At 38.5% G+C, this 14,152-nt stretch overlaps 1 protein-coding gene across 4 annotated transcripts in view; it reads left to right on the forward strand.

The window, feature by feature from the left end:
- LOC133530073 (anillin) overlaps positions 1 to 10,924 on the forward strand; it is a 93,780-nt gene extending 82,856 nt beyond the window's left edge. For all 4 annotated transcript variants that reach the window (XM_061867895.1, XM_061867896.1, XM_061867897.1 and 1 more), the window contains 7 exons: positions 189 to 279; positions 1,659 to 1,805; positions 2,358 to 2,503; positions 2,609 to 2,689; positions 3,884 to 4,051; positions 6,048 to 6,248; positions 7,319 to 10,924. In XM_061867895.1, the coding sequence (XP_061723879.1) occupies positions 189 to 279; positions 1,659 to 1,805; positions 2,358 to 2,503; positions 2,609 to 2,689; positions 3,884 to 4,051; positions 6,048 to 6,248; positions 7,319 to 7,600 (1,116 nt within the window). In that variant the 3' untranslated portion in view covers positions 7,601 to 10,924. The remainder of the gene's footprint in view (positions 1 to 188; positions 280 to 1,658; positions 1,806 to 2,357; positions 2,504 to 2,608; positions 2,690 to 3,883; positions 4,052 to 6,047; positions 6,249 to 7,318) is intronic.
- Positions 10,925 to 14,152: the final 3,228 nt, after the last annotated feature.

Consider the following 14,152-nt stretch of genomic DNA (forward strand, 5'->3'; position numbering starts at 1 on the left):
ATCATCGTGGATTTTGTGTCCGCCAAACGCCAGTTTGCGCCACTTGTCTCGGTCCTCAGCAAGCTCCTTCCATTTGCGAACCGCAGATGCTCGTCCCCTCCTTTCAGTGAGAAAGTGTCAGATTCGTCTACGAGTATATTATTCATTCCGTGGCTGATTAGAATTTACTATATTATTTACTGTTTCAGGCCAGCCAAGCCCTAAACCTGTGCGCATCTACCATAGAGTTCAGTGGATCTACAGAGCAAGCAGAAGGAGAACGTTTGCTCCTACTTGCAAGTACGTCTTACCTACATTTTTTTACACCGCATAGCGATTATTTATAGTTCGTGTCATCGATGACGCGCAGATTTGTCAAATCTAACCTTTAATGATATGACAATACGAGTCAAAGCTCGTGTCTTCATGAATCACACGATCTATACACGCATTATTTTTGGTAAATTATGCTTGTTATGACTTTTCTTATTCGCTTAATATAACCCATTGAACGTCACGCCTATCGTGCGCAGCGCGTCATCGTGAGCGTTGTCGGTTTTTTTTTTTATACAACGTCGGTGGCAAACAATCATACGGCCTGCCTGATGGTAAGCAGTCTCCGTAGCCTATGTACGCCTGCAACTCCAGAGGACCTTAACATCCCCCCCTCCCCCTCGTTGAGCTCTGGCTACCCTACTCACCGGCAGGAACACAACACTATGTAGGGTCTAGTGTTATTTGGCTGCGGTTTTCTGTAAGGTGGAGGTACTTCCCCAGTTAGGCTCCGCTCTAGATCTGTCAATCTGAAATGTACTATGTATGTGTATGTATGTAATGTCTGTAATGTGTGTGAATGTAATGTCTGTATGTAATGGAATGTGCGAAGGTTGATATTGGGTTAAAGTTGAAGTCTCTGGCTGTCATGCAATATTTATTTTACAACACGCAATCACTGTATCGAACAAACGACCTCAACCCGCCTCGTGACACCTGTTACTGCACTATTCTGCGCAATTAACTCGTAGAAAAAGTATACAAAATATAATTCGCTTTTTAAATATTCCTTAGGTCTCAGCAAGTTTCGTAGCCTCAATGCGGTACTTATGCCACGATTGTTTAAAAGTTCTGGTTTGTTCCCAGAGCTGCATATAGATGGCAGCACCAATCTCAGAATAAATTTAACAAACGGTTCATACGATAGATATCGCTAGGGGACTAGACCCATATGGAGGGAAAATTTTCTGGCTATGGATGAGGTCTTGGTGGCTCAGTGGGCATAGCGCTGGAGTATCGAGCCAGAGGCCGTAGTTCAAGTCTCAACCAAGGCAGTAATTTTTCCACTTTTAAATTTATTCTTAACTTAATAGCATCGTTCGCAGACGTTTCGGCTTGTTAAAAAATAACCACGAATTTCTTTCGCTATATCGTAATTCCGTAAGGAATTCGTATAGGAGGTGCAAGCATATTTCCTCAAAGACGCCTAGTCTTACTACGATGGCGTATAGTGGAGAAATTGGGACCGGTTCCGCCGTGACGGGGTGGCCTAGGGTTTCATGGTGTTGCCCGGTTAACTAAAAACCCCAGTTCGAATCCGTCCTTCGCCGCAGGAGGGCTTCGTCACTTTTCTTTAATATATAACATCTATTTCAGTTTATGAGTTGTTTCCTCATTTCCCACAGCCCACCGCCGCCAAGCGTGCCTGCACGAGATCCAGCGCTTACAAGTGGAAGGTGCCGGCGCGGGCGCCGCGCCAGGCATGGCCGCCATACACATCGACAGTCTCAGCGTGCCATTGCGCAGGGAATACGTGCGACAACTCAACGCAGGTACATAATACACGACTAGTCGTAAAACGATGCACGGCAGGGAGACCGCGTGAACAGATCATAGGTATGCCGAAGGTACGAGGACCAGCGCTTACAAGTGGAAGGTGCCGGCGCGGGCGCCGCTCCTGGCATGGCGGCCATACACATTAACAGTCTCAGCGTGCCATTACGGAGGGAATACGTGCGACAACGTATTCCCTCCGTACTGGCACGTATAAATGCACATTGAACAAAAAATCGCTGCTGGAATACACGTTTTCCATAAGATGGCATAAAAAAAACTAATTCTTTGTTGTCTCGGTGATCTCCTTTCTCAGGTACATTCACGGAACTCTTTTGTTTTTGTCTGTTCGGCTCAAAACTTGCACAAAAGTTTTGGATTTAAGTTTTTTTGTTCAACGAAGAAACTAAAATACCGAACATTTAACCAAAATATGCCTAAGCTTTATAGGCCCAGCGTGATACAAATCACGCTGTCACCTTACTTATAATCTTCTTAATACAAAACACCTTACTTTCAGATTCTTGATAATTCTTTTTTTTTCTACCCAGATGGTGCCGTTGGTCACCACGCCGTATGCCTGCTAAAATGCCGAGATCGAGTGCTAGCCACCAGCATGCAGCTCACACAGCCGACCAGTCATATATTACACTTCCCCGATGAAATCCGTATGGAAGGACTCGCCAGCGACTTTAAAGTACGTACAACACACTCTGCTCAGCTGATAATAAAGTTTACTCGATCGATTTTGCAGGTATCAAAGCAAATGTTAGTTTTGTTTCATTTAAACATTGTTTTTCAGGTGACCGTGGAAGTTTACTTACTGCAAGCTTCTAAAGAAATACTACCACACGAGGTTAAATACCATATCTCGAATAAAAAGGTAAGAAGTAGCAAAGAGAATTTGAAATAGAGGTGGATTGTCAAAGGAATTAATAGCCACAGTAAATTTACTGCCATCTTTCGACACATTATTAAAACTCGCCACCATTTGACTTTGATCCTCATTCTTTCACTGATATGTATTAAATTTGTTAAATAACAATAAGTGGCGCCATTGATTAATCAAATCATCCCGATATATTCCTATTAGTAAAATAGCACGATTATAGCAGCTTTGTTGTTCCGTGGAGTAAGTAATATATCGTAGTAAAACACATTGAGTTCATTTTATTGACTTGAAGAATTTTCTTGCACCTAATTGTAGTTTTGTTTACATTCTTTTAAATACCTAAAGATGCACACTATAGCTGCTAAGAGCGACAGGGAAATAACAATCCTTTATTAGTTTTATTAGCCATCGCAACAGGAAGAAAGGATAGATGTAATATACTATATCATGTTACCCCTAAGTTGATATGGGCGTCCACCCGTGCGTATGACGGGGATGCGTGCGTATGACGCGCGTGCAGGCGTATGACGAGCAGTTTCTCAAAAACAACTAGATTTGTTATGAACAAAATTTAGGTTATTCCCACTAGTTACCACCAAGTTGTTACCAGTGGTAACTACTGGGATTTTTTTCCCACGTTTTACTACTGGTAACTACTGGGAATAAATCCACTAGTTACCACCAGCTCGGTTTGGCAAACACTAATCGACTTAAATTATTTATTAAAGCACTCTATATTTTATACTATACTATTTCTATTGTTTTTATTAGTACTGAACGCAAACCAAATTAATTAAATCAGTTGTAACCAAGTTGGTGGTAACTAGTGGGTTTTTTCCCAGTGGTGAAAAGTGAAAAAAACCCAGTAGTTACCACTGGTAACAACTTGGTGGCAACTAGTAGTAAGAACCCCATTTATTTTTATTTTATACTACGTGGTGGCAAACAAGCATACGACCCGCCTGATGGTAAGCAGTCTCCGTAGCCTATGTACGCATGAAACTTCAGAGGAGTGACATCAGCAGGGTCTAGTGTTATCTGGCTGTGGTTTTCTGTAAGGTACTTCCCCAGTTGGGCTCCACTCTAGATCCGGAATGACATCCGCTGTGCTGTGCCCTACCACACAAAGGGAGATGAAACCCCTCTTGAAACCCCCAAATTGAAACTATAATAATATGTTTCCAGTGTAACAACAAGCTGCTGACGCCCAAGTCCAAGGTGTCGTCGCTGAAGACGCCGTGCGTGCAGAGCCCGGGCGGGCCGCTGTCGGTGCGCAGCCCGCAGCTGCAGCTGCACGGCTACTGCATCTTCGCGCTGCAGCAGGCCAGCCGCAAGAGCTTCACCCTCAACAAGGTATGAAACGGTTATGTTTATCTTTTTAGAATAAACCGACGCACTGTGCCGACGGCAAAGCCGTTGTAAGCAAAGTTTCAGCCTTTATAAAGCAAAGGAAATATATTTTCATTTCTAATGCTCCGTAAGTGGGTCGTTGTTCTGATACGTTTCTGCTCTAGAGCACTGTATTTTCTAAGTACGTTTTTTCTCTTTTACTACAATAAGCAATAAAAAAAAATTTCAAATAGATTTTGTACCTACAATTTCCATTCCGATAATTATCTCCCCATTTTACTTTTAATTGTTAATTGAAAATCCTCCTCAAGAAATACTAGTGAAGTTAATACTTAGCCGTGTTTTTTAAATGCACATGTACTCGTATTTTACTTTCCTCGTATTCGAAACTAGGGGTCATCCGTTAATTTCATCACACGTTAAGGGGGAGGGAGAGGGTCAAGAAAATATGACATGTTGTGACAAGAGAGAGGGGAGTCACAAACTTTGTGACGTCACTTTAATTTCATTAGCCACCGAAAATTTATTATATTTTTTTTCATTCGCTGTACAGTTAAATAACAATTTTTTTGGAATGATAATCATTTTTATGCCTTTAATTTTCGATCCTAATCAGTTATGGGTTATAAAATTATTAATATTTCTTTTATCAAAAATATTTTGATAATATTAATAATACCTAATTCGATTTGCCGATTTCGTTCAAAACAAAATTGCCAATAATATGACGTCACACCAGGGAGGAGGGGTTTGTCAAATGTATGACAAGAAGGGGGGGGGGGGGGGTCAAAAAACTCAGAAATTCATGTGACGTAATTAATGGATGTCCCCTTACAAGTAGAATGTTTAACTCGGGTGAAAGGCACCATTTCAGTCTCTGACTGTTGTGTTGTTGTTGTTGTCCTAAAGCACCCCAGAGGTGCAAAGGGCCTTCACAAGCTCGCGCCACTCCTTCCTATCTTCAGCTCGTCCTCTGGCCTCGCTCCAGCTCAACCCGACCGCTCGTAACTCTCTTTGGACGGACCGTTGCCAAGAGTGTACAGGACGCCCGGAGCCACGGCTTCCGTCCGGCGGTTTCCACGCGAAAGCTATGGTAGCATTATTCGTTTCCCCTCTTCGAATAGTATGTCCTATCCATCTCCATTTCCGTGTCGCAATTTCTTCGTCAATGGGTGTTTGCCGGCATATACTCCATAGGTCTTCATTTCGAATGGTTTTTGGCCAGAAAACGCGAAGGATCGACCTGAGGGACTTGTTGACGAAGACCTGAAGTTTATTAGTTAGGCCTTTAGTCACTCTCCACGTTTCGCAGCCAAAAAGCAGCACAGATTTCACAGTGGATTCGAAGAGGGAAAGACTGACTGTTGGCCTAACTAAACTACCTCCACAGAAATGGGTGTCTTACATCCCTTGCTCAACAATCTACTATTACACTTCTCGTTCTCGTAAAGTTGGTGTTTAAGTCGCGTGTAAGCGGCATAAAGTATATTTACAGTACATATGGGGCTACTTTATAGCACTAGTGCGAGAAGTAGCATATTACGTTACTGTGTCGAACATTTAAAGGGCCATATGTACTGTAAAACGTTGTACGATACATGTGCGAATAGGTAATTCGCAACTCGTGTCGATTTAAAACACTCCCTTCGGTCGTGTTTTAATTTATCGCCACTCGTTTCGAATTTCCTATTTTTCGCACTTGTATCGTAATGTACTATTTTATGCTCTTGAGCATAAAGTAAAATCATTTATTATGACCCTTGTTGACTGAGCAATAAAGTCCTGCATCTGCCATACACACTGCCAGCCCTACCGGCACGCATGCGGTAAAATAACCTAAGGCATTGGATATTTTTGTGTATAATACTCTTAATAAATCGAAATGTAAATTATATTGTAAATTAATAAAAAATAATGTAATCAACGTATATCGATAAATGGTCTCGGATGTGGGGTTGCTGTATGTCGTAGTGGTATGTAAGTACAACGTTGCCGGCAGGTCCCCGGCGGCAGCCCCCTGGAGGGCTGCGTGAACGTGGGCATCACGGCGCGCCTGCGCGTGGCCACGCCGGCGCCGCACGCCGCCTTCCTCACGGCCTTCGACGACGTGTCCGGCCTCGGCGCCTGGCACCGCCGCTGGTTCCGGCTGCAGCCGCCCCGCCTCGCCTACTGGAAGTACCCTGATGATGTGCAGAAAAAGGTACAGCCTCCTTCGTATCATTTGTAGGGTATATGATCCTTGACATCACTGGTTGTCTACGAAATGGTTGTCTTTTGTGAGATGAGGACGACCGAGTGGTATATACTAAATTGTACTTAGTGTGGGACACGTGCTTCCTATAATCCTCAAGGCCGTCCCCTATTTGCATGAACTCGCGCGTTGCAACCCCTTCCTCGTTTTTCACCTTGACAACTTGAATATGCACAAGCCATCAAATTATTGTGTCCGTTTAAATTAAATAGCATCCTATCCCTCAAAATTCTCAAAAGTCAAAATGGCCAGATAAATTTACAGATAATGATTGGGCGCGTGTCGCGTCCAGTTACTAGGTTAGTCCAGTATTAGTCACAGGCCCCCCGTCCGACGGCCAAGTGGCGACTGCCTCTCGTCGCCCGCGTCCGAAAAGTATCGATTTTTCAAAAACTATTTATATAATTGAAGTGTACATCATTAATCACTATTGGTTAAAGTTTCATGTCCAAGCGTTGCATAATAAGGGAGTTTATACGAATTTTAACTCGAGAAAAGGGGTCACGGAAAAATTATTTACTTGTGATACGGTATGTTTTTGAAATATTAGTAGACATAATTAAAGGATAATTATCAAGCTAAAATATTGTGTCTTATTTGTTTATACAACGTTCAAGCGTGCTATAGCGACGTAAAAACCGCGAATTTGGCCTGGGAGCCCCTTAAGTTAAGATAAATCACGATAGCTTTTTACAAGCTTTTATTTAGTTTCACCTGTCCCGTTGTCTGTAATCAAATCTTGCAAGTTAAATTTGATCCACTTCCCGGTTTCCGATGAAGCTGAAAATTTGCATACATATGTAAGTCGGGTGACAATGCAACCAATGGTACCATCGAGTTGATCCGATGATGAAGACAGGAGGTGGCCATAGGAACTCTGTGATAAAACAAAGCTACCTAATTCGTTTGGGGTTTTTAGAATTAGCTCGATGAGTATTAGTTTCCTGTGGAAAGAAAAGTACAATCGGCGATAAAAGCTTGTAATAAAAATATTTTTTTTGCCAAAAACTTATTTTCAGATGCCGATCGGCGACATCGACCTTACCTCTGTGACGTCGGAGCGGGTCGTGCGCGCGCCGCGCGACCTGTGCGCGCGGCCGCACACGCTGCTGCTGGAGACGCGCGTGCCCGCCGGCCTGCTCGTGCCCGACGCCGGCTCCCTCGTGTACTTCAGGCGCCCCGACGGCGCCGTGCTCCGGAGGCACCTGCTGGCGGCCGACACTGCTAAGGATAGAGATGAGTGGTTGGACTGTCTCAATAAAGCGCTCGAGTATGTCAGGTGCTGTCCTGATGATGAATAGATATAACCTCTAGTTTAACATCTGTATAGTTTTAGTAGCAGATTGGTACTCTAGTGTATTTCAAACGTTCTGATAATACCGTAGTTGAGACATGCTAGCGGTTGATAGGACGAAATATAGAGATGAGTACTTGGAGTGTCTTAATAAGACGCTTGAGTACGTCAGATGCTGTGTCGATGAATAGACTGTATAACCTCTATACTCTATATCTTTAGGTATTTAAATAAAAGTAAACAAAGAATTTGTAAATTTTCGGGTAGTTATAGCATTTATTAGTTATACCAACGAAATATAAAGCCGCCTAGATCTATCATTGCACGACCTGACTTTAACATACATTATTTGATCATGTAATGTTTTCATCTACCCTCAACTGGCTTAAGGAGCCATTTGAAGGTAGATTTTATTTAGTTTTATTTAAATACCTAAAGATATCGAGTATAGATTATGCTCTGTAAACTTATGGTACCAGATTCTAGGTAGAATGTACTGTAACCGATCCGATGGTACCGTGGTCAGGAGGCATTTGCAAGCGGCTGGTACGACGAAAAATAGGGATGAGTGGCTGAAGTGTCCTAATAAAGCACTTGAGCATGTTAGATGCTGTCCTGATGATGAATATGGAGTTTATATAGTTTTTATCTTAGTTTAAGCTTTGTATGTTCATGGTACCAGATTAAAGCTCTCTATACTTCAAAAGGCCTGAAGTACCATAGTCAGGAGACATGAACTAGCTTTTATATCAACGTGTAGCTTAAGCTTTGCATCATTACTCTCCTTACGTGATTCACACAACACACATTCTGATGATCCGTTAAGACTGTTGTACAGTCGAGTTCATAAATATATATACATTTCTTCACCTTAATCCAATAAGGTGAAAAATGTATACATATTTATGAACTCGACTGTACCAAGCGTATTTTTGTTATATCGGGTGTGTGCATTGCATTGCTTATATTACTTTATATATCGTTTTAACATAATAATATAATGACGAGGCCTTGGTGCCTGACAGCATGGCAATCTACAATCTACTTATACACAAACATAATATACCAACGAACATAATACACATACACACACACACACACACACGCTCAACTGGATTCGCTACATTTTAGTAAGCTTAAACAATAGTATATAAAATATTTCACTTAATAGCATCACAGGTTAGATCAATTTTTTTTTGTAAATTATTTAAATAAGTCTCTTTTCAATAATTATTGACTAAAATAATCTATAAAGTGTCTGATTGTGTTAACTATGCGCGCGTCCAGCCGTTTGAATACTCGTAACTGTGTTGGCTACCTACAGGACAGGCTTTGCCTAGTGTAGGAACCATGTAGAATTTAGTCCTTGTTTATGTTATTCGAGTACCTGCTTATCTCTTATGCCTAATATTTATGCCCATTATCAATCCATGTACTGAAATAAATAAATACTTTACTTTACTTTACTTTACAATATTGATCAAAATATTAAAAGACATTAAACTCTCTTATTGCTACTACAAAATATTTAACACATTCTCCAATATCTTCATTCCCCTAACACTATTAGTTTTAATATTTCTCTAAAGTGTACTTGAAATAGCTAAAGTTAGCTATAGTGAAGTTTTGACGATTTTGTTCTCTGCCGACTGTATCAATATACTGTAAAATACAACTAACAACTTTATAAGTAACATTTAAAATATATAATGAATGTTTAATTTTTAATATGATATTAATTTATGTTTTTTACTTTCACGCCTATGAAATATTCATAATGTTAATCATTTTAAATTAATGTATTACAATTCATACTTTACGCTAGTACCTAATCTTATGTCTAGGGGTCAAATATAATTATTTAGACTGATATATAAAAATAGTACAATATCCATAGAAATAAATTAATGGATTCAATGTTGGTCCTTGGCAATAGTATGTTGACTTACACAATTGTTAAATAATATTACTTAAAAATAATTTTGCAGAAATTCTCAAATAATTATTTTAGTGCATATTCATGTTTTAACGAAACGTTTCAAGATACCATAAATTATAATTTAATATCCTATACGTGACATCACTTACCTGACATGGTTCCGTACTTAAGGTCAGCACACAGTACCTTTGGGACTTAGATTTTATTATGGTAAAGTATTATCTATAGGGACCATAATATTCAACATTAGGTTAGTGGTATTTGATGCTTTTAAAAAGGTTCTTAAGGGGTTATTTTATTATCTTATATAACAAATATCTATAAACCATGTAACTTTATCACGAGCGCAAATATGTTTGGCCAAAACTGTACATAAACAGATTTTTTATTAATTTCGTCGAGGAAGACCGCGACTTGCAAATTACACATCTTAAATATATTTTTAATTTGTCATACTCTGAAAGAGGGTCATTGTTGTTCTAAAAACTGTGCAGAAAGTGATACGGTTCTGCACTAGAGCATTTCAATTTCCAAATACGATTTTCTCATCAAAATATACTGAGACATGTTTAAAATATGTACGTATTCGAGATGAAATATAGAGTGTTTAACTCGGGCGAACGGCATAATTTCAGCCTCGAACTATTGGCGCACTGATTCGAGCGCCAAATGACCTCGGCAGAAATGAGTGCCTTTCATCCCTTGGTTAACAATCTACTATTAATTCAGTTTTAAACAAGAAAAACCTAATTATTAATAAGGTCGATTCGGGTGTATGTGTCTGCGGGGTAAGTGTGGCTGACCTTCACATTGGGGCCTGTTTACACATTGATTCGTTTTTATTGCGAATACTAAACGCAAATAGCAAATGTATGAACTCGAAATATGCATTTACACGTATGCCACACTTACCCTTTTTGTCCTTACATATTTTTTTATTAACATCTGCCCACAACGTCATTCGCTTTGAATTTATTTAATTGCACTCCCATTCCTCGTTTGTTTTTTCTGTACCAAATTTTACCCTATTTCACCCCTTTAAGGAATAATGTTTGATAGGAGAAGTATCTAATATGTTAAATCAATTTGAGGTTATGTTTATACAAAGAAATACATCCATAGTTATTTATAGTTCTGACCAAACATATTACTTTATATTTATATTTGATATAATGTATAATTTGCTAGTTATTATAATTTCTTATTTAACCCACAATTTAAACCACCTATTAACAATTTTATTAATAGTATTTTTTTTAGGATTAGTTATGTTATAGACGTGCACAACCGTGTGTTTAATATAATGCATTATATTCACGAGTGTAATATATAACGATATACGCATTTGTATATAAAATCAATTTATGCAATAAAATGTATTTAAGTTTTAAATTGTGTCTTATTAATTTGGTAATATACCATTGGAGGATTTAACAACTGGAGACGCCTTGTCTGTAATTTTCTGTACAAAACAGTCTGCCGATTATTGCGGGGGAGGGCACGTCATATGTATGGCTAATTGTACGTAACGTACAAATAGCCATACATATGAGTAGCAATGTCAGATAAACGTCAGTTCATACAATACATATGAGCATTAGTCGAGGTTTTCGAGAGAGGGGTAAGCTCTGAAAGGCGACCCCAGTTGTTAAATCTTCCAAGATATACCCCATACCCATTGTACAGGGTGTCCATGTCCAGTGGCAGATTTCGGATTTCAAATCCAAACTAATTTTCGAACGCGTAGTGCCTGGGAGACACGGGGGATTTTTTAAATTGTGAGTTTTGCGTATTGATTTGTGACAATGGATCGCTGGCCAGCAGAGCATCGTGCACATCGAGGCGTATCTGAAAAATGAATAGTTTAATAAACACTAGAAAAACACGCTTTCGTGTTCAAAGTCCATTTCGTGACCTTTCTCACAAGTGCAAACACGACTATGATACGATATTCCTTCATGGAATGCCAGTGCCTATCTTCCGGCTTCATTATCAGAGCTTGAACCCTAATCGTGGTCAAAGTTCATTACAAGACTTTTCTAACAAATCCAAACACAGCTATGATACGATGTTCCATCATGAGTTCCAGTTCATATCTTCTAGCTCCATCATCAGATTAGTTCGAAAGTACCATATTATTGAATTGTCATCAGAACTACAAACAGCTACCAATTTTCATGACGCTACGATCCTTGGAATATGATTAAATTAATTACCTTAGATTCCATTACATAGTTAGTTACCTATACATACAGGTCGACCTAATAAAAGTTACAATGATTCTTTTTTAAGTACCTACTGCAAACTGCAAGATCCCGTCTTTGATATTATTACGGATTTGATCTGTCACTGTCTGTCAAATCCGTAATAGCGTAGTATTGCGTCCAGTATAATAAATTAAAATCAGAATAGGGCTCCAAGGCGTAAGTTGTCATATTAAGAGGGAAGAATAGCTTTTTGAATCTATGATATAACGGTACTTTTTTTATGAAATTCCATTTCGAGAGAAAACGTTTCCCACTAAGTCTTGACAAACGACTTTGATTTTGATGTCGATCGCTTCAGCGTAATATATTCTAGGTATATAGGGTAGGCTTTTTTATTTAAAAAAATCTTTTGTATTGGAAATTTTGAAAATAAAGGAACACCTACCTACCACCTAGTTAACCTAGTTTTTCATTGTGTCAAAGAGCTTTTTATAAAATTTTATTGAAAATAAAATCTTCCTAACTTGGCTAGTTCCTTTAAGCTTAACTAAAACAGGCCAAAACATCATTTATTTGGTAATTCCTTATTTCAGAATCTTGCCAAAAATATTTATTTAATACAAATAATTTGGCTAATTTTATATGTAAATGTAACTTTTATATTTACTCATTAGTTATGCCGACGATGATGTAAGCTAGACTACGTAGAACTTACGTAGTAAATATACTGAAAACACTATATTTTCTTATAAATACTCTATGAAAGGATTTTCAACATCAGTAACACCTCGAGCTACGAGCGGTGCGCCACCGTACCAGTATAAACAACGCGATAATCCAAAATTATGACTTTACGACGTTTATTATCATTGTCTGCTTTTATATCGTTTCATTACTTTTATATCACGTCAGAACGTGGGTTTAACCGTATACACTACCGTCAAAAAGTTTAAGTCCAACGGAATGTGCACATAATCAACATTTTAATTATTATTTTTTACCAAAATACTACTTTGCAGTAGATACCTACAATCCGAAAAATAAAGCGTTGAACAATTTAGCAATCAGAATTTATTAAAAAAAGGCATATATAGATCATTATAAATAGTTATTTGTGAAACAAGAGAGGAAAGTTAGTTATTCTTGCGAGTGTTGATTTTGAGTTCTGAGTAAGCGAAAGATTCTATAATTAAATTAATTAAAGTTAGAAACTTGCGCGTAGCGAGGGACTCAAAAACACGAGATGTAAAATAACTTTGTTCTCGTGTGACACATACAACTTTTCACCTCAGTAGTGAGAACATATAAAAGTTTATTTTTTTTTAACATCAAGTAAAGTTTTAATTCCTGTATTCATGGCCTTCACTAAATTAAAAAGCTCTATATTGTCTCACTCTAGCTTGTTCGAGCTGCTGAGGTGAAATAGTTATTTGTTTTACAAGGGGGCAAAGTTGTTTAACCGCTCGTGCTAATATTTATACCCGAGACAGCGAAAGATTCCAAAATTGAACCACGAGCGCGAGCGTAGCGAGAGAGAAAATTGTTTGATAGGTATGCAGTTATGCACCTTTTCTCTAGCTTGCAATGGAATGTTGACATGATTTACTTCAAATTATGTCCGGAAAAACTACTTACGTATCCGGTGCAATGAGTGAAGATGATATGTAAAGGAATTTCATACAGCTTTACACATATAGGCCTGTAAAGCAACATTCTTTTGTGTTTAAACTTCAAATTATGACACAACCTCTTGGCATTCAACCATCAAATAGAAGTAGATTCGTAATTTGTTTTTAGCTGTGTAAACCTACAAAAACAAATTTACTACAATTTTTGTTAATTTCATTGCAACTTTGAGAAAAGCATTAAGTATACAAATATCGGCGATAAACGGGGTTACGCTCGGCCGTCTATATCTACTTGGCCTGGAAACCTTCGTTTCCCGGCCTCTATAGTAATGTAGTAATCATACATTTTTTTTTTTTTTTTTTTTTTTTTTTTTTATTATTAACTATTAATTTTGAAACAAGATTTAACACAAAAAGCCACTATTGAAAACCTCTAGGGTTTATGTAATAGTTGGCGAGATCGCGCGGACCGATCCGCGTATGCTTAATACCATTATTACATACTTAGTTATATTTTCCTGTCGAAGCTGTTATTGTATCTATCGTTTAAATATCGGCCTTATGTACGAGACAGTAGAATCAATTTACAACGACAGCTCTTACAGGTGATCAGTAAACTTAATTTATCTTTAAACATTATCTCTGTACTTATATCTAATATACATTACTCTGGGCTTAGGTAGTATTTTTTTAGTAATGACATACATTTGACATGGTTTCCTTCAGTGTTAATGAGATTATACAGTAAGTTCTTAGGTAAGGTGTTTAGTATATGTGGGAGTAGA

This window comes from Cydia pomonella, chromosome 22 (assembly GCF_033807575.1).
Source record: "Cydia pomonella isolate Wapato2018A chromosome 22, ilCydPomo1, whole genome shotgun sequence".
NCBI lineage: Eukaryota > Metazoa > Arthropoda > Insecta > Lepidoptera > Tortricidae > Cydia > Cydia pomonella.